Source organism: Ischnura elegans, chromosome 2, assembly GCF_921293095.1.
Source record: "Ischnura elegans chromosome 2, ioIscEleg1.1, whole genome shotgun sequence".
In the NCBI taxonomy this organism is placed as follows: domain Eukaryota; kingdom Metazoa; phylum Arthropoda; class Insecta; order Odonata; family Coenagrionidae; genus Ischnura; species Ischnura elegans.
This window is the reverse complement of record NC_060247.1, coordinates 108,244,930-108,270,036: the sequence shown is the minus strand read 5'-3', so window position 1 is coordinate 108,270,036 and position 25,107 is coordinate 108,244,930. Positions and strand designations below refer to the sequence as shown.

The following is a 25,107-nucleotide window of genomic DNA, read 5'->3' as shown; positions in this document are numbered from 1 at the left end:
ATAGGGTCCCATATTTAGCTGGGATCACGTGCCAGTCTTTCACCGTGTGGCATCAAGTATAAGGGTTATTTGGTTAGTTGTATCATTTTTACAATGTTAAATGATAGTAGTGGCGATGGTGACTACATGTCACCGGCATGTAAGTGGTGGCTGATTGGTAGCTGTGCCAGGAAAATGGTTGAGGAGGTGTTACTTGAGGAGTGCTACTTCTTGGCATTCCTCAAGTAACCAAACTTGGCATAAATACATATTTATGTGTAGGATTTAGCCATATTTTCAAGTAGAATTAATGATGCATGGCTCTCAATCATCCCAAAAAAAATAAATGTAAATCAAAATATTCCATATCAACGTCTACCCCCCTTGTGGACTCTTTTGATGCACAATGTCATAACTAGTGGTCATGTCATAACCCGATGAGGTCTTCATGAGAGAAGAAAGAAGGTTGGCCCACTTTGAATTTTGATGCAAGTGAATCCAAAATATAACTCTTGATGCTTGCAATTAAAAAATGAAATTACAAATGGATGCACCTTTGCATGTGGTGGCTTGTGTGGCCTTACTGATGATTCGAGGTTTTCCCAACCCAAACCTTCCTAAACCCAGGGCAGTACATAGCAATGCTCAATATGGTGAGATTTCCATTCCCTTCATCCTTCCCAAAAATCCTTCTGAGGATGCAGGGTGAAATTTTAAACCCCAATAGTTCAGAATGCTTAGCCTATGCTCTTACATTGTAGCTGAAATGCTTTGTTTCCGTTCATAAACAACCTTATACGTACTGCAGTTCTGATTACAGGCCTTGAGGCTAAGATTTCTTTCAGATAGCCTTGAATAAAATGAACCCATAATAATAACTGACCATATTTTCACAGTAAAAATGAGAACCACTGGCAAATTTAATGAATAAGAGATAAGGTTGGAACAGTGGCAGATACAGATGGGGGCACAGGGGGCATGTGTCCGTCCCTTGCCGGGTCGTCTGCATTGCCGACCATTGTAGAACCACAGTTGTAACTTTTTCATATCGTAATATATTGTCTTGTACACGAGTATAATGAGTTTAAATAAAACTTTCTTCAACTTCACCAGTGGCTACATTACTTTTTTATTACGATAAAAGTAATGGTAGCTTAAAATACCTTTTATGCCCCCCACCTTGAGTTTTTACTGTATCCGCTACTGATTCAGAACGTAAGTTCCATTTTGAAATAAAATAAAGAACAAATCGAGACAATTCAAAGAAATGTATAGCACACATCTTTCCTACTCCACTATTTCTCGTATCACATCATGTGATTTTCCAGGTATTTTTCATTGTGTATCCTCTTTGTAGATTATTGCCACCAGTGTAGTCATCCATGAGGTAACATGTATGCTACTGACCACCAAGAAAAGACTTCAGATGCAGAAACAAGTGAATTTCGTTTGGAGCGAGGTTGGGGCTGTACCTAGGATGGTCAAAAACATCAACAAACAGCAAAGAAGAGCTGAAAGGACATGTTACCTCTTGGATGACTTCATTGGCGGCAACTTTCTACAAAGAGGGTTTACAAAAACTTGTGCCACACTATGACAAATACCTGGAAAATCATGGGATCTACACAAGGGCAAAGGGCAAGGATCTACAAAACTAGAGGGGGCAAGCTGAGGTCGTTCAGGTTGTAACACAGAAAATGTTATGGAAACCAAAATTTCAAAAGAAATTATAACAGCACTTTTTTGGATCTTATAATTATTTGCTCAGAAAAATATTTTTATTTTGATTACATGTTTTATACTAATATCACTTTTCTTGGTTTTGAAGACAATTTTTCAAAACTTTCTTTGGATTGACTTTAATTTTGCTTCTGGGGGAGGGAGGGGGCAGCTGCCCCCTCCTGTGCCCCCCCCTGGATCTATTACAAAAAAATAGTGTTAGAGTAGTAGCGATGTGTGCAATAAATTTCTTTGAAGTATCTGCAGTTGCTCTTTTCTAATTTCAAAGCGGAACTTACTTTCTGAATGCACCTCGTATTTATAAGAAATAATAATTCCCATTCATCATTGATCACTTACCATAATAACAAGGAGACACATCCAAAAGACCTGCTGGCAGTATTTTACTCTTGGAGTAATCTCTGATGTAACACGAATTCTCTGGGTACTTCTCCGATGTGTCGAAAGAGTTATTTGGCAAGTTGAATCGATAAGCGAGCATTCCTTTCCTCTGCATATCTTGAGCATAGTAAAGAGGTGTGACACGGCAGAGAGTTTTACGCAGGTAAAGCAGTGTAAAATTCTTTGTGAGGAACTGTGGATATGCCACTCCCTCGGAGGAACCGGATGCGACATCGCAAGGTTCCTCATCCCAGTACCCAAGTCGTCGGCTTCCCCTGAACTTGTCGATGAGGAAGAAGCGATCACCATTCCCTGGGCCGATATACACTGTCACTTCATCTCTGAAGTTCTGGTAAATCTGTAAGGGAGAACTCCCCTCACAAATATGAAGAGGAGGCAAATAGAGTTAGATTACATCTTTCATCATGAGGCCATATGTAAATGCTGACTTCTTCATAAATGCTAGACAATGCATGAAAAAGTTGATTAGCAATGTCAAACAGTTGACTCCAATAACTGATTGATGCCAGTATATCAAAGGAAAAAAATCCTGTTTTTGAAGCGAGAGTGCTCGTTCCCTTCCAACTAGATGGGTCATCCCCAAAACCTGACTAAACCCATCCAAAAATAGGTTATTTACACTCCCCATCCGAAATTATTCATGTAAAGTTTTTGTTTAATAATTACTATCTATAGATATTGTCACTCTAGGCCCATTTTTACTGACATTTTTTTCCTATTTACCATATTTATTTTATTTTTGTCACTCTTTAAGCATAATTTTGGAGTCTCCCTACCCCAAAAGATTTTTGTAGCCCAGTGGGAAATGTTAATTCAATTTAATGCAAAGTGTGTCTTCTCAATAAAGAATGAATAAGACAGGAAAGATAAAAAATGCTGCATATATACACACTTCGGATGCAATAAAATATTTGATAAAAAATGCTGGAAGTAAAGAGGAGTGTGAAATAAAATAAATAAAATTGGGTGAAAAGAGATAGCCACCAGTTTACATCAGCCCTGAAATAAGTCATTTTATTATGCTGATACCATACTAGGAAAAAATATTGAATGGTTAATCAAAATTCAACATGTGCAGTAACAGGAAAGAAGATTAAAAATTGTTAAAAATAAACTTTGCGTAAAAATGAACTGATTATCATGTACGTATTTATTCAAAGGTTTGATAGTGTGATATGTGGCTGGTGTTTGTGGTATTCATACAATCATCGTTATAACAAGCTCATAAAAAGTATGATTGGACTTGAATGTGAACTGCTTTTGGGAAATATTAAATGCAATAAGTTCTAAAAAGTGGGAAAACTGTGAAAAATGCTGCATTTAGCCACAAAAGCAATCCAAAAATTAAGGTAAAATGCATCACATAAATTTTTTGGCCCTTTGAGACTTGATAAAAAAATAATGTAAAGTAACAAATAACCTTTGTTAGAAACCACAGAATTACCTATGATTACTACCCAGACGGCACAGGAAGTTTTCGTACCTGAATACGAGGGTGGACCATCAAGATACAAAAATCGCGCTTAGGAAGTTACTAAAAAGGTTTTGTTTCTTTATTTCCTTTAAAAAAAGATGCAAGAGGACTGGCAAATTCATATGCATCGATAAAATTGTATCTCATCGATAAAACTGTATTTGGTCTGGGACTATTTTCTTTCGCGGGTGGTGCCATCGTGCCATATCCTCCTAGAAAGATCACATGCCTTCACAAGCCGGCACGAGCCGTTGGAGATCGCATCGTTTACGTCATGTCTCACCACATTTCAGGGATTTTTGTGGCTAAGTTTGTGAAAAATAGAGTGTCTGGTAATGGTGAAGTTTCCCTTATTCTTTAATTTCATTCACTGGGCTTCAGAAACGTGTTAGTGAGATATTTTTGTTAAAAATGCCTTTCGTGTGTGTATTGTCGGGATGTAATGGAAACTCCGGGACATGGTTCAAGTTTTTAGCTTTCCAAAAGATCCTCAGTTGAAGAAGAAGTGCATTAGGGCGATAAGAAGAAAACATTTCACCCCTACGAAAAACTGTGAGGTATGTACTCTTTCTCGCTGAAATTATTTGGATGTACCTAATTTTAAGTTAGAAGTGGCTTCGGGATGTTGATGCATCAACATCCCGAACTATTCAGTACTGAAGTACTATAGTACTATTCAGTACTAAAAATGGTGATTCAAAATATTGTAGCAGCAATTCTTTTGAAAATTCTTGCATTTTAGTTGTCTTTTTTGTATTAATTCATTCGGTAAACGTGTTGTTAAAGGAGAAACTAGGAATAAGCTGCCAAGTTTATAGGATCAAATATTGCTTCTTAGCTTGCCCTATGGTGTATTACACGTCGGCTTTCATCATTTCAAATTATCTTATGCTATAGTTTAAAACAATAAAAATATCAGGCATACAAATATTTACTATATTTACGAGCCTAGTAATTTGATTTCTCATGGAGAAATACCAAAAATTGGAAATGATTTGACCTAATAAGTTACATGGTATTTTATAATTTATTAATTTTAGGTGTGTGAGCTTCACATCGCACCTTGTGATATCAGAAAATAATCTGTAGCCTTGGACGAGAAGACGAGAAAATTCTTGCTGAATTGAAGGTGCCCAGATTGGAGGAAGGTACCATTGCTTCACTGTTACCTGTCGCCAAGAAGACAGACATTGTGGAAGTAGTGACATATTTGTGGATGTGGATTTGATTTGTGCAAGTTGATGCTGTGATAGTGGACGTTCATCAGAGAAAGTATTGAAGATAGTTTTTATGTATCGACCAGTCGATCCTCTTTTAAATAATTTTTTATTCGAAAGAGAATAAGAGTAATTGTTTCGCTAAATTAGATGTGGGATAGAAGAGAAAATTGGAAATATTATTGTGGTTGACAATAGAAAATACATAATAGGTATATGTATTGTATTTCTGTGGGTTTTTTCTTTCCTGCCTCTTTAAAATTTCTTGTGGTGGTGACTTCATGCAAAGTAAGTATAAAATCGGAGGTGTGATCTAAGAGATACCATGTTTTATTTTACAAGTGTTTATGCTGGTGATTTGGCAGGACTTTCATATTTTTAATAGGTTGATACATTTACTGCAGTGACCTAAAGACTTTTACTCATCCCAAATAATTTTTCAAATACTTTAGCGCCTGATATGGGTAAGTTTTAGTAGCTGAGACTGAACTATACGTTAATTTTTGCTTGCATTTTGATGAATTCGATCATACTAATAGCAGATGTGTCAGCAATCCTGTTTCATCGGCAATTTTTATTTAAAAATTTTATTTCGTCAGGCTTTAGGGTAAGCTTTTTAATGCTCGTGGGCTATGTGATGTCTTATTTAGTGTCAAAATTAATAAGAATTTACTCTTATTAACATCTCAAGGTTTCCATGTAAGTACGAGCCACTTAAGAATGCTGGGGATGCGTGAATTAGCCTTGAGAATCTCATTTTTCGCAGTTATTTAAGTGGCCGAGTAAGTTTTGTAAGTTCTCAATAGGTAAATAGTACTGTATCATGGTAATTAGAATTCATGATATAGTATTATTTACCTATTGAGAACTTACAATTCATAATGATTCATAACATTCTCATCGATTGAGATTAGCCTGAGTGCTGTGTTCCTGCGCGCTTTGTATCCTATCGTACGTGCTTCGTAGCGGACATTCACATGCTGCGTACGCGCTTCGTCGACAGGCCGCGAATGGAAAGTATCCATTGATGAAAAGCGACGAAGCGGCATAGTATCCCCGTAGTCAATGGGTACTATGTACATACGAATTAGATACGGAGGGTTCTGTGCCGTCTGGGTATCTCTATATGATATATGTATATATTTCACATATGTTTATTTGGATTCTCACATTAAAGCCCAATCACTACCATTGACAGTGAAGTTGATGTTAATGAGATGAGGAATTCATCTCTGAAGTTGAACCAAGTTTCCATGTGGTATATGACATTAATTCATGCATTTAAAACATGTGAGCACATTACATACGTATTTCCATGTTGCCTCGTGATCATGACTCCCCAAAAATATTTATAAGGCCCATTAAATCTCTCTGCAGGCATTTAAAAGATACAGGATGCATTAACTGTATAACCTGTTTTCATCAACATTTTTCAAGAAGAGTGCCGCTGTTCTATGGAAAATCCATAGAGTCGCTCTCGATACACATTTATTACTCTTTACTATGCTTATCCTACTATCAGGCAACCATTGCATTTTCCTTTGGTGTCCAGTGCTTACAAATTTCCAGGCATACAATTTGCTATCTTTCTCACAAATGCCAAAGGCTGCACCTAAGGTCATAATTAAGTGCCCAACTTTGCCTGGAAATAGAAATAAATTCACCAAAATGACATAATTGTAACAGTGAAAGTTGAGGAGGATATCTATGTTGAGTGGTTTCCTTTCTTTTTAGTCCTTTACTTTGACTTAATATCATAATTAATGATATTCAGACATTGTACTTACTTTTTCCTAAGGTCCTCGCAAAATCCTCAAGCCAAGTTCTGTTTTCACTCCTCTTTAGCCTCAAATCTCACAGGCTTTATGATTCAAATCAACCACCAGCAGAAACTCAGAAGCCTATGATGATACAAGACCAGGGGTGCCGACTTACAAAAAATATTGGGGGGGCCCAAACCGGGGATCTTGCTCCAGGAAATTTTTAAGTAGCGAGTTTTTAGTTTTTTAAGCATTTTAGAAGAGTCATATGATCAACATTAGAACCCTGAAAACTCGAATCTCGATACCTGGACACTCCGGGGAAAGTAGACAAGCCTGGCACATTTTTCATTGACACTGCAAATACTGCATCTAACATGACATCTATACACAACAACACAGCTGCTAGATTTTTAGCATGTGGTCACAAATGATATCATCTAATTGTTTTGCTTTGCATTAGTAACGTAAATATTGTACTTCTTATTCTCAGAATAGGCTATAGCTGTTTGATTTCATAACCTAACCTCTAAGTTTCGCAGCCTTGTTATATGCAACCGGAGAATAAGTCTCCCTTTTGTAGGTTTTAAAACATACATTTCATCTAGCAGTAAGTACATATGTACATATAATTTTAAAGAAAAAAAATTCCTTTGGACCAAAATGAAACCAAGATTCCCTAATTTCACTGTATAAGTGATTTAAGAGAGTGAAGTTGGTATGAGATCTGGATATATACATCAGGTTTAAACACTGGTGTTAGCAGATGTGTTCCTTGAAGGAATTCTCAAACTTAATGTGAACTATAGGGATGATATCTGCCATAAAGTTTGCCATCTGGTCAGGGATGCCGCCTTACAAAAAATATTGGGGGGGCCCAAACCGGGGATGTTACCCCGGGAAATGTTATAAGTAGTAGGTTTTATGATTTTTAAGCATTTTAGAAGAATCATATGATCAACATTAGAACCCTGACAACTCGAATCTCGATATCTGGACACTCCGGGGAAAATCGACAAGGCTGACACATCCTGATACATTTTCTCCTCACACCCATAACGAATTTTTGAGGGGGCTTGGGCCCCCTCAGGCCTCATGGAGTTGGCACCACAGAATTTGGTATAACAATGTTAGAGCCACGATCCCTATTAAGGCAATCTATCCCTTAGCCCGTTCTGGATATTGGGGGATGACTTTTGCATCTATCTTATCTCAACATTCTTACCTACTTGCGGCTATTAGTCACAAGTTGGTAAGCAAGGTGAGGTTGGTATGAGTGTACATTACAAAATTAATATTTTTGTACTACAAGTCACTCCCTATGTTGTAACATGAGTGGTTTATAAAGTTATTAACTGTTGTTGATTGTGCCTTTTATTGCCCACAACAACGCCCCACTGCAAGTCAGCCAAAACTGGACAGCCCTCTCCACTGGTTGCCGCTTTATGAGTTAATTATGAGTGTAAGATTGTATGAGTACTCAGTAACATTTTGGGGTACATATGTGTCTTTCTGTTTGGTTCATCTTATTATCTATTTTTCACGGTACAACCAGGGTGTAGGTATAGTGAAAAAAGTGAATGAAAACCAATAAAGCCATGCTTAAATATTCAGCAGCCAAGAAAATTACAAACAATTTATACAAAATAAATGAGCCTGAAATTATCCCATTTAAATCATGATATATAATTTATCAATTTGAACTGTATTTAAAAGTTAATTGAAGGTATATGTGATTTATTTATTCTTCATATTCTGCATGTAATTTCATGAGCAACTTGACAATGTATTTAACACTAGAAGGACGGCAGGGGTCATTTGACCCATTTTCAGAATTCAAATTTATTTTTATCTTATTAAAATATTTTTTTAAATTTTGAAAATTTTTGACTTTGTTCATTTTGGTCTATATTTCGATAAATTAGTGAAAATTAAACAATATTGTTTTGTTTTAAATTTTTATGACGTGTTATACCTAGAAGGACGGCTAGGGGTCATTTGACCCACAACTGGTTTTCGTGCTATTTTCTTGCCCGTGGGCACTTTAGTGCCATGTATATCATATAATCAGCAAGAGGCTAGTGTGGTAGATGATTTGCTTCATTTTGAATCTGGAAGTACCCGGTTCAATGCCAGTTTCGTCCTAAGGGCTCCTATCTGTATTCAAAAACCTAGGCATAGAGACTTGTTGTGCACAATCTTTCGATATTTTTTGGGCAGCAAAGGGAAATAAAACCTTTTCAATCCTTGATTTGCGTAAATTCATGTATCTATGATATTTTAATTTTGTTTTATTTATTGTTCAATGATTATTGTATTACCCACACCGGAAAATCGTCACGTATCCCAAGAATTGTTTTCCGTCGTCCAAGATTGATTCCGTCTCATAGAGACATTATTTTCAATATCGACTCATCAGGTATACGAATAGCTTTCATTTTTCTGGCCTCACGGCACTGTCACTTGACCTAGCCCCTTTGCCGTGTGTCCAGCATTAGTGTCGCCTGACCCCGTCGGGGTTTGGGGCGGGTTGACTGCACGCTGCGTCCTGGGGAAAAATCCTGTCTCTTTTTGAGAGAGCGGAGGAATTGGGTGGACTGTAAAATTCTACTGTAAATCCTACCCTTGGAATCCGCACGTAGGTCGGAGAAGAAGCATTACTGCAAGTTCCTGGAAGATACGAATCATGATACGGTTGGCGGTTGAGTCCCTGCCTTTCGAACGGCAATTAGCGTTAATTCTGAAAATTTTGTCCTTTAGTATGAATTTCTAATGCTCTCCACCTCCCTATACCTCCAATGCAACTAGAGAAAATTCTACCATAATGCGCTTTCGTTTGTAGATTTTTTGTATGCATATCAGTAGCGAGTTGAGGAAGAAAGTAAGAAGTCGAGAAATATATCAAGAGAAGAGAATTGTCGCGATTCAAATAGGTGTAGGGAATATTGAAGATCAGTCTGGAAGTGAATCGTAAAAACATCAGTTCAAGGACATTCTGACCAATCCATCAACATCTGCGTGTGATGGAAGCGACGAAGTCCAAGATAGTGAATCCGATGGCGACTTTGGCGTGATAACAAATGCACAGCTCTATCCAACAAAATGCAGCTGTTCTTTTATGAGGTAAATTCCAAATAAACCAGACGAATTTGGAATCAAGTACTGGGCTTTCTGTAATGTGAATGCAGATGTGAAATGAAAATACAGCCTAAATGAATTTCCATATTGTGGTTAAGATGATGATTGGCCATCAAATAAAGCGTTGGGGAAATAAATAGTTACTAAAGTGACCGTAACATACAAGAATTCAGGAATAATTGTAACTTGTAACAATTATTTTCCATCCATCAAGATAGCAGTAAATTAGAAAAAAATGGAAAACCTCTCTTGCATGGACGATCTGAAAAAAACAGGCGTGACGCACAAATATCCATGACCCCTAAAATAGCCATGTAATCCGTTCAACGCGAGTGTTCAAAAGTACATTAGGCCATACTCTTACGTAAAATCAGGGAAACTAGAACAATAATGTTCTTTCACTCAGCAGCATGATCTCAGACGACACTATTTCCGAAACGAATAAAAGAATACCAGAGACCATCCTATTTCATAATAAAAACAAAGCGGGAGTAGATATGATGGATAGCATGTATCAATTTATTTACACGTCTCCAAATCCAACAGCCATATCTCCACGGGTACAAAAAAGAAACAGGTGCCAAACACCATCAAATTGAATCATTGCACCAATTTCCTTTCCATTTTCCAAATTCCTTTTCATGTGCAAATGCCTGGTGTCCTAACACCCCCTGCCACACGCTTTTAAGCGGCTTGCGGATTAATGTGTAGATTAAGATGTAGATGAATAAATCGTCCAATGTACGCACTCAGCGCAAAAAAATATTTTTTGGAAACAGCTCTGAAAAAATACTGTCTGTGTGAGATTTACAACAAAGTAATAAGTTTTAAAATTTTTTATGCAAAATTATAAATCCAGTACCCCTATTGTTTAAACATGCAACACAACTTTTGTATTGAGTGTATGTATTCTTATTATTTGATTTGCAATGGACTACTACGTACGGTTTAATTTATGATTCTTTAAAATAATTGTTATTAACTTTTGACGATGGAAATAATATTTAATAATTTTAAATAGTGTTTTTAATGAACCGATTCAACAATTAATACGATTAAACTGAATATTGGTTAAAAATTAGGCGTTTTATTCCAAAATACATTTTTGGGGTCAAATGACCCCTAGCCGTCCTTCTAGGTAGCGCGAAACTCCCGTCCTCCTAGTGTTAACTGCATATATTTCATGTTTGACGAGGGGTTAGATGGAAGATGGGACTCTCTAGTCCCAATCTCGCCCAATAAAGACGTTTATTATTATTATTATATTAAATTTCTAGGAATCAAATGTTTACCAATTTACTGAGAGACCATTTAATTCAAAAGATAACTATGTACTTGCTTTGGTTACTAAAATGAATCATAATATTATTAAAAAAATTCTTATACTTGCCGTGTGTAAAATTCCCATGTTGTCCACAGGGACAAGGAAGGGCAAGAGCTGCTTTGCAGTTTTCAGCATTGGGTCTGAATAATTCCAAAAATAATCATTCACTGTCATTTTGACCAATGGCTGAGCATTGAATCTTCTCAAAAAGAAGTTGAAACTCACTTTCGTAAGAAATGCTGCATCATGCAAATATGAGGCCATACCCTTAAAAAAAATGGAAAATTATTATTTCACATGAATAGCTGATGGACAAAATATTACTTTTTATGTAAGCCCTGAGGTGCCATCATCTATAAAAAAAATCCTCCAATTATTATTATACCGTATTCAAAGTGCTAGCACATGATGACAAAAAAATGGCAAATGAATGAATAAAAATTAATAAATGAGTGCCAGTTACATGATAAAAAATTCTTAGAGTTTTATTGCATGTGGACTTGAATGATTAATAATAAATGCTAAATGAGTGATTTCAAATATACAAAATCCACATTAAGAAATATATTTTGAGGATTTTAAACCAATTATGACTGAATGATAGTGTGGGTACATAATTAACATTTGTGAAATTTCAGTGATGGCATCAATTAAATGCTCACGGTAATATCTTTCCCTTCTAAAAAGTGATAAAAGTTTCACCAAAATGAAAAAAGCAGGAGGATTGGGAAAACCAATGCAGAGTAAATACTTTGGTTTCTAGCAAATAATTCTCACCAGCAAGGGCAGGTTAGGAAGGACAAGACTAGCATTTAAGCTTAGTGTGTTCATCTCAGGAAGGAAGTGGGCAGTGCGATGAGCAACATAAGTCAACGTGCCATTATCATTGAATGTGATGTTGGTGTGCCTCAGTTTCTCTCTGAAAATGATAATACAATATTTCACATAGAATAGCAGGCAAGGTAAAGAATACATTGATGCTCAAGTAACAACGAAAGAAATATATTTCTCTCATGAAATAGAGGTTCACTAATGATGGCCTAATTGAATGTTGCACTTTAGGACACCATTAATTTTCACTCATGTGATTAATATAAAAGTATTTTGACTACAAAATGAAGTTAGATAATATATTTGTGATATACATACTGTAATTATGATACACAAAATATGTATAGCATTATTGGGCATTACGATGAATCCCATACTAACAAATGATACATAATAATTTTTTTAATAGCCTTCTGGAAAATATTTACAAAAAATCAGGTTTTACTTTTCACCATACGAGTGATACAGTTAAAAAAAAGGCTAGACCCAACTTTTGTGGTGACAAGGACCAAGAAGAAAGCAAAGAACCAAGGTCCAAAGTTGCAAATGAATATGCAGAACTTACTATGTGGAAACTTCAATTTGATTGTTTCAACCATTAACACACATACAATGAGGGATGTTTTATGGACATGATCACCCATGCTGGCTATGTTATCTCAATATGAGTTTTACCATCAAGCACAACATAATGAAACATTTATCTGACATGCAAATACTTATTTCATTTCTACTCTAGGATATACGAGGAGATTCAGTATAGGAGAGGAGATTAAGAATCACTTTAGATAAATAAATGTGTGAATTAACCTCTCCCAGCCATTTATCTTTACAAAGTGACCAGCATCAACCTGGAAACATTGGGATCAACATATCATATCCCAAAAATACTAAGGATTTAAGCGATTTGAGGTATTGATGGCAGGATGGACATGATCTGGACACATCAAGAAAGACTCTAGTTTTACACTCCAAACTTAGCATGAAAAAATTGAAGCCTTTTATTTTTAGAATAGGAAGGAGTGATTGATATTTGGTAGAAGTATCATACCTCTGCTCACCTGAAGATAAATGGTCCAACTTCTTCTACTCTTAATTTTTCCTTCCCTTCAAGAAATGCTGGCCCGTTAGTGATATTGAATACGTACACCCTCAGCAGGACCTCATCTGGGGGATTCCTCCACCACTCGTACGCTGGAAGCCCTCTAACCATTTTCAGTCTCTGTCAACATAGAATAAGTATTTCATCTCAATCAATCCCTCATTTGGTTATACTTTGGTGATATCTATCATTTATTCATCATTTACATCATCATCATTAATGATGACAACTAGGGCAAATGCTACAGAATATAAAGTAATCTATGAACTAAAAAAACTGCCATGGGAAGAAATTACTGTGATAATAAATTCCTTCACACAGACCTTCAGTTCTCTTTCATTCCCTCCTCAGACCCGAGTTGCAATGCAGACCACTATGCCATCAAGTTTCTTTATTCTGATGGCAATTTATTGAACTTCACAGTGGCGTAACAATGGGGGGGATGAGGGGATGGAACCCCCCCAAAGCCTCTGACAAAGAAAAAATATTTAAAACCATTTTCCCGTTTTGACAAATATTTACTGAATCCGCTTAAAGTTAAATTTTAAGTAAAAAAATGATGTAAAATGTATTTCTAGGGGCCATTTTTCAAAAACATTTCCCGGAATCCTTGTTGCCTGGTGGTTACCCCTCCTGTGCCCCTCCATCCCCCCAAAGCATATTCCTAGTTACGCTTCTGAAACTTCATGTTACTAGGTTATGCACAATATAGGCAATTTAAAGTATTATTTTCAGCAGTCATCATAACTGAATTATATTTTCCAAAATATAAAAATAATTTGATCGGAAAAAGAAACAATTGTTTCGTTGTGAGCAGTCAAAATTTTGTGGCAAAAACTGTGATATGATTTGATTTGAGAAAACAACCTGCCTGTGAAATTGAAAAATTTTGCTTGGCACTGCAATTTTTTCCGATGACTAACTGGCAAAACAAGGACTCATATAGTTTACATTGGTCAATCTCAGTTCATTGGTTGCTTAAAATGTTCAAGGGGGCACTAGGGTAGTATGAGAGTTATCGCTTTAGTGATCATTTTTTGTCATTTCCTGCAAAATGGGAAATCATAAATTTAATTAAATTAGCTATAAATTTCGTTCGCTCAAGATGGAAACTTAAAGCCATCGTTTTTTTTTACCAAAACGGCCGAGTTAATATGGTTTGGTTGTATGCGTTTGCTTCTGAAATCCACCTTATTTTTCAAAAAATATTTTAAACTTTAAGTCACTGGTGGTAACAGTTGATGTAATACGATAAAAAAAAACTCCGGATAGGGGATTCTGATCTCAATCCACAACTTTAAATAGCTGAGAGAAAGTCAGGGCCCCCGGGCTAGTTTTCTCCATAACGAGATGTGCGGCGGGTAGTCGCAACTGGGGCCAAAATTTCAGGTGGGGCAGAAGCTCACAAACTTTTCCTGACTCCACAGAACAATATTTCTGTTCCTTTAGGGTCTTTTACACTTTACCCTCGTCTTTCACCCAACGTAACCGCTTACACCGTCGGCGATTTCGGAAAAATGGCAAAAAAAGATGTCCGCGACAAAGTGCGGGCGCTTTCGGCGGGAAAACTCAATGGAGGGTCGAATGGGGCCCATGATAATTTTTAAAGACACACGCGACTCATGCTTACTGGTTTTGGAAACCAATTGGAATGGGTTCTTTAACACTAGTGCTTAATTAAAAAAATAGTTACGGGAACACATACCCACACATTTAACTCCAGTGCTTTATTAAAAAAAATAGGTACGGGAACGCATACCCACACATTTAATCCACACAAGATTTTCAAATGTAGTCCCCCCCCCATCCAATTCCCGCTAAAACTTCCGATTTTTTTAAAAACTTGTAACAAAGGTTACACGGAGTAATCATGTTCTATCAAATATAAAAATATGACATTTTGAAACTGCCGGCGCAGCGCCGAATTATAGTGTCCACTTTCCACACTGATCCTGCGCGCCCCGGCCGAAATCAAGCACTGGTTAACGTAGACCCGAAGCCGAAATCCAGAAAAAGACTTCCGTGGATGGAAGAGAAAGATGAGTTAAAGCGAAGAAACGTCTTTCTCATTAATCCATTGTCTCACAATAGCAGGAAGAGTTTTTGAGTTTCCCACCAGGTCTGAAGGCCTGGTTACACGGCAAATTAACACGTACAAGTTAATGTACGTTTGCGTGAATGATTTTTGTGGATCGTAACGTACGAATGTGTACGAATGCATGAACCAAATTAGAACAGATTCTATTTTCTGTCTATGCGTTCGCACAATTTGGGTGGCAACATGGTGCATTTTCGTGTTCGTTCATGTGTTCATACATTTAGACACTAACTTGTACGTGTTTATGTATCGTGTAACCAGGCTTAGAGGGTTCATATTTGGGTATTTATTTTGCGATTACCCAAATTGGTGACCCTGATGTGGTCCACCTCCGTCTTCGGTCAGGATGATAGGTTGCATCATCGCTGCGTTATTGCATTACAACGATATCACTCGGTTTGAAAAACGAGAATTCCATTTCATCAACAGACACAGTAAATGGTCACCTTTCAAAACAATCGACTAACAATGCATCAAGCTGAGAATCTATTGATTCACAGTGACCGTTTTCTTTCGTTCACTAGGCACCTCCTTCACCAATGCGTTCTCCCAGCTGTGCCACATATACAGCGACGCTTCCAAGCCCAAAGTTTCGCAAGTAATAGGGACAAAGGAGAAATGTCAACGGGACATAAATTAATTCAACTATCCATATGGATCTTGTAAGGTCACAGGAAGGATGGGTCAGAAATGGCGACTGCAGATAAAAAAGGTGTCCTTAATCCAGGCGTGGCAGTTTTACGACTCTACCAATCTGGAAGTGGTGAAAATTCAATCCTAGGCGTTGCTTTCTTTTTAGCTCTTCGGAGGCCTTTGATGATTGACACTCTTTAAGTAACGTCAGATGAAAATTAGGATTAGGATTCTTTTTGATAGCTAACGCAGCATTTTGTTTACGAGGAAATATGTAAATTAGACCCTCAGTTTACGATATCAATTCATTCCGGTCAGCCAATCGTAAAACGAATTCCATCGTATGCTGAATATGCATTATCTTACGGCGCGGAATCAATTTAAAGAGCATTACAGCATGTAAACGCTAAAACGTTAAAAATGGGATTCGCTACAAAATAATGAGTACAATGGCATAATTAATGGCCCATGTAAGTATTAAAAAAATCGGCGAAAGTTGAAATTTTGCTAAGTGCGCGCAAAACGCAATTCGCACTCTCGCGCGGTGCGCGCAAAAACATTTAGTTCATTCAAATCATTGTATAATTATTAATCATCAACAATCAATTAGTTGCGGGAGAAATAAAAACCCTCCAATTCTGTTAGGACCTAAAGAAAACGTATAACTGCACTTCCGATTGGGTCAAAATAATTTTAGAATATTCAAAACAGCCGGATTCGAGTTTTAAAGGAATTTGTACTTAATTTTCTGAGAATTCACCAATATCGAAATTAGATTTCATAAGTGAGGGAGAAAAATCACGTGGGAATATTTTTAGGCTTTTGAAATTGAAAAAAGAGTATGAAGCTCCTAGGGACCAGAATGATAAACCATTCAATAAATCCATTTTGATAAACCTTGCATCAAATTTAATTTTTTAAATTCGTTTCCTGATAAATGAGTTGTACGAGAGGGAGTAAAGGAACAGAGACATTTCAGGCTAATGAAAACTTAGGCTAAGTTGAAAGAATAGTGAGCTTGAACATTCCAGTGACCAGAGTTCAAACATTTCTTCCTGGATATAGACAGTTACTTATACCACTTATTTTATAAGAGCGCGACCCGGGTTTCAATGAGTAATCATCATCATCAGGCGCTAATTTAATTATAATTAGCGCCTGATGATGATGATTACTCATTGAAACCCGGGTCGCGCTCTTATAAAATAAGTGGTATAAGTAACTGTCTATATCCAGGAAATAATGGAATACCACATAGTTAACCAATTGTTAGTGAATTTTGTTAGAGTTCAAACATTTTAACGCTATGATTTTTTTTATAATTTATTCTTTTAGTTATAAAATTGAGAAATAAAAATATGAAAAATAACGAGCATTTCATTCGTAGCAACGAGAAATGATATCTCTATTTGGCCACATTTAAAATTAATTTTACTGTATTCGAAAAACCGGACCGATTAGCGAATTTAACGAAAAATTCCGTCATTCTTGAAACCCATATTGTTTTAAATCGATCGCCAGAATTCCTCCTCCCTCCAAGCAAACTTCTTGGAATGCTAATGAAAGCTAATGGAATTAGTGAGTGAATTACATAAAGATTTGAATTGAATTTGGGGATTAGGAGGTTTTCAACTTAAAACTTTCTTTAATCATTGCTAAATTTATTTTTGAGTTATATGATACTGGTGTGAGATGAGTTTCAGCTAAAGCCTGGTGTGACATGCAAGTTTTTCAGTTTTAAAGAAATTTAGGTGAACTGATTTGGTTAGAACGAACCAAGTAAGTACAAAATATATTTTCATGAAATAATAGACTGCAGCCTTAAAAATGGATACGTACCTCATTCATGAACAAGTCGAACGGCGTCCATATGATGGACAAAACTCCTACGACAAGGCTGATGACCCCGGATATGGCAAGGAAGACAATACCTAGTAGATTAAAAAAATAACAATAAGAATAATGACTCAATAAAATCTCATAAAAATATATTGTATATTTAGAAAATAAACTATAATCCGGAAATGATAAGCAATTAATGGTGAAACAAAAACCAAGAAGTTTTCCACAAAATTTTATTTGCTGTAGACTAGTTTCGACGGCGATAGCGTCATTAGCATCATTAGCGTTAGATAGCGTATTATGATTAGACGTAAAAAAACATATAAAAGTTTGTGAAACAGTACTGTGTTTTTGTTTCACCATAAATATCTAATCGTTTCACAAATCACGCCAAAATTAGTTAATTTCAAAAGCAATTAAATCTGTAATCTAAAGTAAAATATCGTCCGAATAAAAAAGAACATTCAATTCATTCAAATTATTTTATAATTAAATTGAGTGAGTCATGTGTAGTAACAAACGGACCAAGGTTAACATTTTAAAAACGTTGTTTTCTTTACATGGGGCCAAAGTTATTTCATTTACTGCCCGCTCAAATAAAAAAAATAAATCACCAAATAAAATGTTAAGACTCGCCAAAGACTGGCTTTTCTCACAAGAAATAATTGAACATTTACTTTGATGTTGTATCTTTAAAACACTCATGCATTATTTACTGCATTATTATTTTCTTTTATTGGCATACATTTTTGTTACTTGATGGTGGCTCAATCCTGGTCCTATGACCTCGAAGACCATCTAAAGCTCCTTTTCTTTGCTATCTTGTATCCAGCTTTAAACCAAAATGTAGGAGCAAATAAATTATTAAATGTTGGTGGTTGCTTTCGGGAAATGCTGCGTTGGTAACATTATCTGATCGACGTTTCACTCCTCCTACGCAGGGAGCGTTTTTCCTCCTACGCAGCATTTCCCGAAAGCAACCACCAGCATTGACAAAAGAAGCTGTGAAAATCTTCATATAAAAATTCAATAAATTATTATTATTAATTATTAGTGATCTGCGATGAAGTTATAACGGAAAAAATTAAAGCCCTCTAATTCTTCTGGCTTTAAATACATTATAGTTGTTAACTATTAGTGATTAGTGATGACTTTAGTACGGGAAAAATAAAAGCCCTCCAATTCTGCTGGGCCCCGAGGAAAACGCGTAACTGCCCTTCCAAATGGGTCAAATGATTTGAGAATATTCACAACTACCGATGTAGAGTCGTAATTTTCTGACAAGTTTTAAGTAAAATAACATATTTTTTAAGATTGTAAGCGAAAGTGGATAGTTGATAAATAAAGGCATTTTCAACTTAGAAAAAGGATGTCACAATCGAATCTACCCGCACGTGCATGATGGTTGATAAGCAGGGTCTAAACCAATTTGGAATTTAGATTATGTAGAGTCATAAAAGAATTTCTACTTAATTTTCTGACGAGTTTTAAGTAAAATAACATATGGTATTTTTAACTTATAAAAAGAGTGTCACAGTCGAATCTACAGGCACGTGCATGATGGCTGATAAGCAGGGTGTAAGGCAAGTTGAAATTTAGAGCTTATTAACCTCTTCATTATATGGGTCAACATTCGTTAGCGGTTGTTCATCGATATTGGTGATGAAAGAGATAAATATCCTCTTCCAAGGAGGAAACAGGTCGGGGTTTTTAAGTCTGAGAGCTTAAAAAAATTGTTTAGTATATTAACAAATTTGAAATTTGGGAATATCTTTTGAAATATTTACCTATTTTACCAAAATATCATAAAATATTAGGATACTATTGCAGCAAGAATTTAAAATTTATTTTATCATATACAAAGCTAATTATTTCAAAGAGGTACTTGACATTTCAAGCATTTCACATTTCAAGAATTTAATGTGTTACCAAAGAAATAAACCTTCAATTATTTTTCACATATTAAATTGCTTTAAGTTAAAGTATACATATTCAAAGAATTGAGCGCATCAAATTCTTATATAATAATGATTCTACAAATAAATTAAAAGCGTGAGAATTTCCTCTACACATGTGAAGTTAATGTAAAATAATTAAAGAAAATCACCACTAAGATCTCATCAATCGTGAGTAAATTCTAACTAAAATATCATAACAAAAACATCATAGTGACTCTCTCGTTCGCGATATGGTGATCATTACCTCCTCATATATGACTCACATACATCAAATAAAAATGCCACGCAAGGAAAACGTCGTCTAACGAGGGACAGGAGAGACGTATCAACTCATCTGGTGACTCCATAACGGGAGTGTAACGAGATAGTAAACGCATCCCAGAAGTCAAAATGGCCTACGTGATATAAAACAGGATTCCCTTTAGACCAACTTCAATCCTAAGCCGAGATGATAGCGGTGTATTACGGTGTTATGTAAGGCAAGATCGAGGAATCACAACAAAGTTTACTTCCTGCTATAAAACATCTAATGATGATGACTAAAGGTTGGAGGGATTTGCAGTGGTCTATCTTATCTATGAAAATGAATCAGGTTTTTTAATTACTTGCGTGATATACCTTTTATACAGAGAATCATTAAAGCTGAATTGTATGAGGTAATACTAATTAGTTTAACATATATCCATTATTAACGGGTTGCTGATGCTGTATTTCTTTTTCACCATTGATTTACGCGTGATATTAAAGTTTTTACATTACCCCATTGCATGACTAAGCATATCGGGAATGATAAATACCTTATGTATTAAGTCAGGCGCTAAATTTATCTGTTACTCAAGCACTACGAAATATTGTAAGCATTGCAGAAGCAATTATACACTAATTGGGCTATGCAAAATGCCCACTCAAGTCTACTTTGCACTGACCAGATTTTAAAATCAAGCAGGTCTCAGGAACTAATAAATACAGCTGGAAAAGTATTCCAGATGAAAAATATTTAGTTAACAGTTAGTTTAAGGATACAGTGGAAAATGGCTATCAGATTAAAAAAAAGAACATATTTAAAAATTACTGGTTGACTTTGGAGATAATGATTAACTTTGAAACTATCAAGCGAACTGTAGAATTCGTAAAATTACATTTTAGAAATCGCGAAAAACTTTAACAGTAGAGGATAATTGTCGAAATAAAGGTTGAAAATCAAAATTATGCCATCATGTCATAATTTATAAATTTAGATTAAGGAAATAGATTTAGGAAATCGATTTAGATTAAAAGGAAAAATTTCCATCGAGTTATCGTCAAATAAAATAATAGGGACACAAAGACTAAAAGATTAAAAAAAAATATTTTGGTTGAACGTATAGGGACGCAACACTCGATTGTCAATTTCCGATGACCAAGTAACTGTTACCGCTTTTACGCAGTTTGAATTGCCGAAAACAGGATATTAGTGATACGTTGAAGCAAAAATGTAGGTCATAGTCAAGCAAGGAAAACAAAAGTCCGGTCTTAGAAGGTATTAGCTAATTGATCATAATGACAGAGACGCAGCAGATTGAGACGAAAACGAGTGGAACCAGGGAGTTATATGTCGAGATTGCAGAGAAGAAATTTGATGGTAGCTAACAGGTTTGAACCCAGATTATGAATTCCCAGCAGAAATATTGTTTTTGTGCTTTAGACGGCGAGAAGCATATCACGGTGGAGATACTGGGATACGTCTTGACCGAAACAAGTCCATTAAAATCACGAAAATATTCCAAAAGTTATGTCTCACGAATGGTGATAATCTGTAATTGATAATATACTATTTCATTCACCGCGCATAACTTCTAGGTCGTAAAGCAAACATAAAAAAACTCTTCTTACTTCATATACATTTGATTACACGATTTTACTAGCTAAAACCTGACTTATACTTCCAAAAGCCACCGAATAAATTTTATCCCAAGTGAGTGAGAATTAATTAGTACCCAGGATAGAAAATTCATTGAAAAATGAAGCGGCAACTTAGTCAACAAAGTCAATTTTAGGTTGTCTTTTTTCTCCATTCAAAACGAAAAATATTCGACTGTGGTTTAGTCACTCTGAAATTATGAAAATGCATCTAATTTTCGATGCTCTAACAATTTTGAATATCGAAGAGACAGCAATCCTCTAACCGACCCAAACCAACCTATGGATTGAATTATTGACCGAGGGAGTAGTTAGCAAAACTATGAAGAATGATTTTCAACACTTTATTAGAGGTTCATTTTTAGGTTTGCACTGATAAAAATGAAAACGTTCCTAATTTCCCTTAGTGGTCGAAATTTACTTGTAGCACGAGGCTAATCAAATTAAATTATCTATTAGAGCTTATGACCAATGGATAAAAATCACGCAATAATTACTCGCAGAATATCCATCAAAGAAGAATTAATGCCACCGTTTATATTAATAGAAGATACTTTAAAACACAAATTGGCATAAATTTTCCTTTCATTGCAGTGCTGAATTGGCAAAATAATAGTTTCAGTGGCAAAACGGGCGAGAAGAGGTTGACATATTTGCAAAATTCAATATATATAATGCAAAATAGATAAATATAGATGACAGAACAATAACGTTTATGCCAAGTTAATTGCCGATTTCATCATCTGGGGAACCAAATACAACATTTCAATGGGAAGTTTCTTTATCACTCACTTAAATGAAAATAAATATTTTTCCGGAATTCTAGGATAACTAATACATGTTGACCGAAGCTTCATTGATAATATTATACGTATTCAATTCTCAGCCTATCCGCCAGCCGATTGGTAATCCCAACCATATGAAAAATCAGAGGAGACTGTATCCACTTTTTACTTTTCAACGTATAATTTGTTAAACCAAAAGTAAATTTTGTAGGATATAGTATATTTCATAGGCATTTGCAACCACTTTATCGTTTTCTGAACTTAGTTCTTTTGACCGGGTTATACTAAAACCTTCATTATACTCTAACTATCGTGTTAAATATGCTGGGTGAATCAGCGGAAGTACTCTGATGATAGGAGACAGCGGCACACATTAGGCACAATGAAAAGCACCGAAGAAAACAAAGGCTAAACTACCCACACATCACCGTCGCACTGAGAATTTCACTTTCTACGCAATATTTTTTTTCGTAACAATACTCTAGGACACAAAAAGTTGAAAAATTTCAACGCATTCATGAGCGCCTACCGAGTCTATTCCCGGCGGTTGGGCGAGGTCAGTGCGATGCCATAAACTAGGGAGAGGTGACAGAATTGGGATCAACGACCTGCAAAAAAATAGAATGAACGCGAGGTAAAAGGAAGGAAGCCTTTAAAACACGTTTCGTCATTTTTTTTTCAATCTCCGCATTTTCAAAGCGGCCTTATTTTATTTTTCTCCATCAATCCGTTGCATATTCTTTCATACTTTTTTTTGTATTTCTGAGACGGAGGAAAAAAATGCATGCGCGTGTGCATTGGGGAATGTGGAGAGCACGTTTTATTGCATTTGCGTGAGTTCGCATGCACAATGGTTGAACGCGCCTGGAGGAGAGGCGAAAAATTACTCATTCCGTTTCCATGGTACCGATGCGTTACGCCTTTACGCCGACTCTCATGTCCATCTTGGAGTGCAACTTTTGAGTGTTTTTTTTCCTCTCCTTATTCAGTCCCGTAAAACTCTTTCAGCTCGAGTAAATCAAAAAAATATGAAGGCAATCCACAGTTTGCGACGTTTTTTTTCTACCTTGAAATGCCCGTTTCGAAACTTTCAGAGTGATTTTCTAGCGCTGAAAAAAAAAAAAGATTTTTAACCGAGTTCAGCTTCGGAGTATGCGTAGATTTGCATAGTGATTGTGCGTTTAATTTTATACCATGATTTTGAGTTATTATTACGACGTGAAGTTTTCTACAGACCGAGGTGTGTTTGTAAAATAAGAATGTAAGGAGCCAGGCATCTTTATGCGAGAAATAATAACGGATGCAATTATTTTTATTTCTGAAGGAGGAATAATTGAGGAGGTCAAAAAACTTAATCATTCTCCGCGATTTATGTGTGCTCTGTCCTATTTCCTCTCTCACCTTAATTCACACGGAGAAAGGAGTCTATGTGTTTCCTCATGCTTTTCGCTTTTACTAAACATGCCTAGATGAAAGATGGATATCGTACGGCGAAGCGAACTTATTTTTTTATTATTGTAGATATAATTTAAGCCTACACATTCTATTGAAAAGAGAACACGATCATTTTAACAGTGAAGAACCTGAGAATGGCTATTGCAAAAGGGAATAAAATCCCTAAAAATAAAATGGATATTTTTCGGCAACTCTAATGTTAACCTGAATTTATCATTAATAAATATTCTTAGACTATTTTATCAAAACTAAGTATTTGACAAAGAAATAGACATGAAAATGATCAGCAAATGTAGCTTAAAATACATAATCTATTTTTAAAAGGCACGATAGCTTCAATACCTTATCTATTCCTATTTGAAGTTTGTTGTATTCTACAATCTTATTGATAGATTTAAAATTTTCCTTAACATTATCGTTTAAAAAAAATATTTTAATGACTATCTTGATAATTAGTGTCATTTTATCTCGTTCAAGTCATAGAACCCCGAAAGAAGCAACGTATATGTTTCCGAAATGTCACTGGAATGAAGATTCTTTCAATGTGTGCCTTCAACATCCATGACTACTAATTCATATTAAATTGGTGGTTCAATCGGGGTTTTCCATTAATTTTCAGGAAATGTAGTTTGTGACCCCTTAACATCAAAATTTACAAATCCACATTTAACGGGAATGGAGCCTTACAAAAACGGTTCGAATTAGTAAAACAAATTGATGCAATGTAATTTTATGCATCGGTTTCGCCACATTAGGCTTAAAGTTTGGTATTTAACTGGCTCAATCATTGAATTTGAGTAGTTGAGCACAAGAAAATTTTTTATTATGTTCAGGTGAATTCGACTGACAAGCTATAATTTTGATCTACTGGTAAACAATTTTACTTATTCATATTTGTCCCTTCTGAGATAGTAAATGGTATTTGGGCCAACACGAAGAACTACATGTCTACCCCAGTAAGTAGTTGAAAATTTCCACGTGCCCCAATTATTCTATTACTAAGAATTGAATAAATCGTGGGTAAACTTCTCTCGGGATTCAAACCGGCTTAGAAACTCATTTCTTGAGGCAGAAATGGTCTAACCCGATTGGAATCCCCAGGGCAGTTAATCCGCAAAAAATGCCGCGAAAACTTCAAATATTTTAAAACTGAATATATTAATTCTCTATTACCTTCAAATATATTTTATGCAATATTCCTCTGGGAATTGTTGATTATCACTATAGCGTATCTAGATTAAATTTTGAAGCAGCCCGATGATATTACTATCACAATTTTTGTCACAATTTTACTAGAATATGATAAAACTATGCCTACTATAAAATTTTCTATTTATAAAAATTCTAATTAATTTGTAGGAGGGAGATTGGAACTCTTTAAGATATTTTTAAATCATTTACAGTGGTATCATTTAAGGAATAAGCGATTTATTAATATGCATGAATATTATGATGAATTCACCCCAAAAC

General features: G+C 35.6%; 1 protein-coding gene across 2 annotated transcripts in view; it reads right to left on the bottom strand.

Annotated features, from left to right (window-relative positions):
- Nucleotides 1-25,107, bottom strand: part of LOC124154321 (scavenger receptor class B member 1-like) — a 218,573-nt gene that overhangs the window by 3,612 nt on the left and 189,854 nt on the right. For both annotated transcript variants that reach the window (XM_046527983.1, XM_046527982.1), the window contains exons 4-8: nucleotides 17,538-17,629; nucleotides 12,927-13,087; nucleotides 11,812-11,953; nucleotides 11,101-11,301; nucleotides 2,059-2,458 (exon numbers count right to left, since the gene is read on the bottom strand). In XM_046527983.1, coding sequence (XP_046383939.1) covers nucleotides 2,059-2,458; nucleotides 11,101-11,301; nucleotides 11,812-11,953; nucleotides 12,927-13,087; nucleotides 17,538-17,629 — 996 coding nt within the window. The remainder of the gene's footprint in view (nucleotides 1-2,058; nucleotides 2,459-11,100; nucleotides 11,302-11,811; nucleotides 11,954-12,926; nucleotides 13,088-17,537; nucleotides 17,630-25,107) is intronic.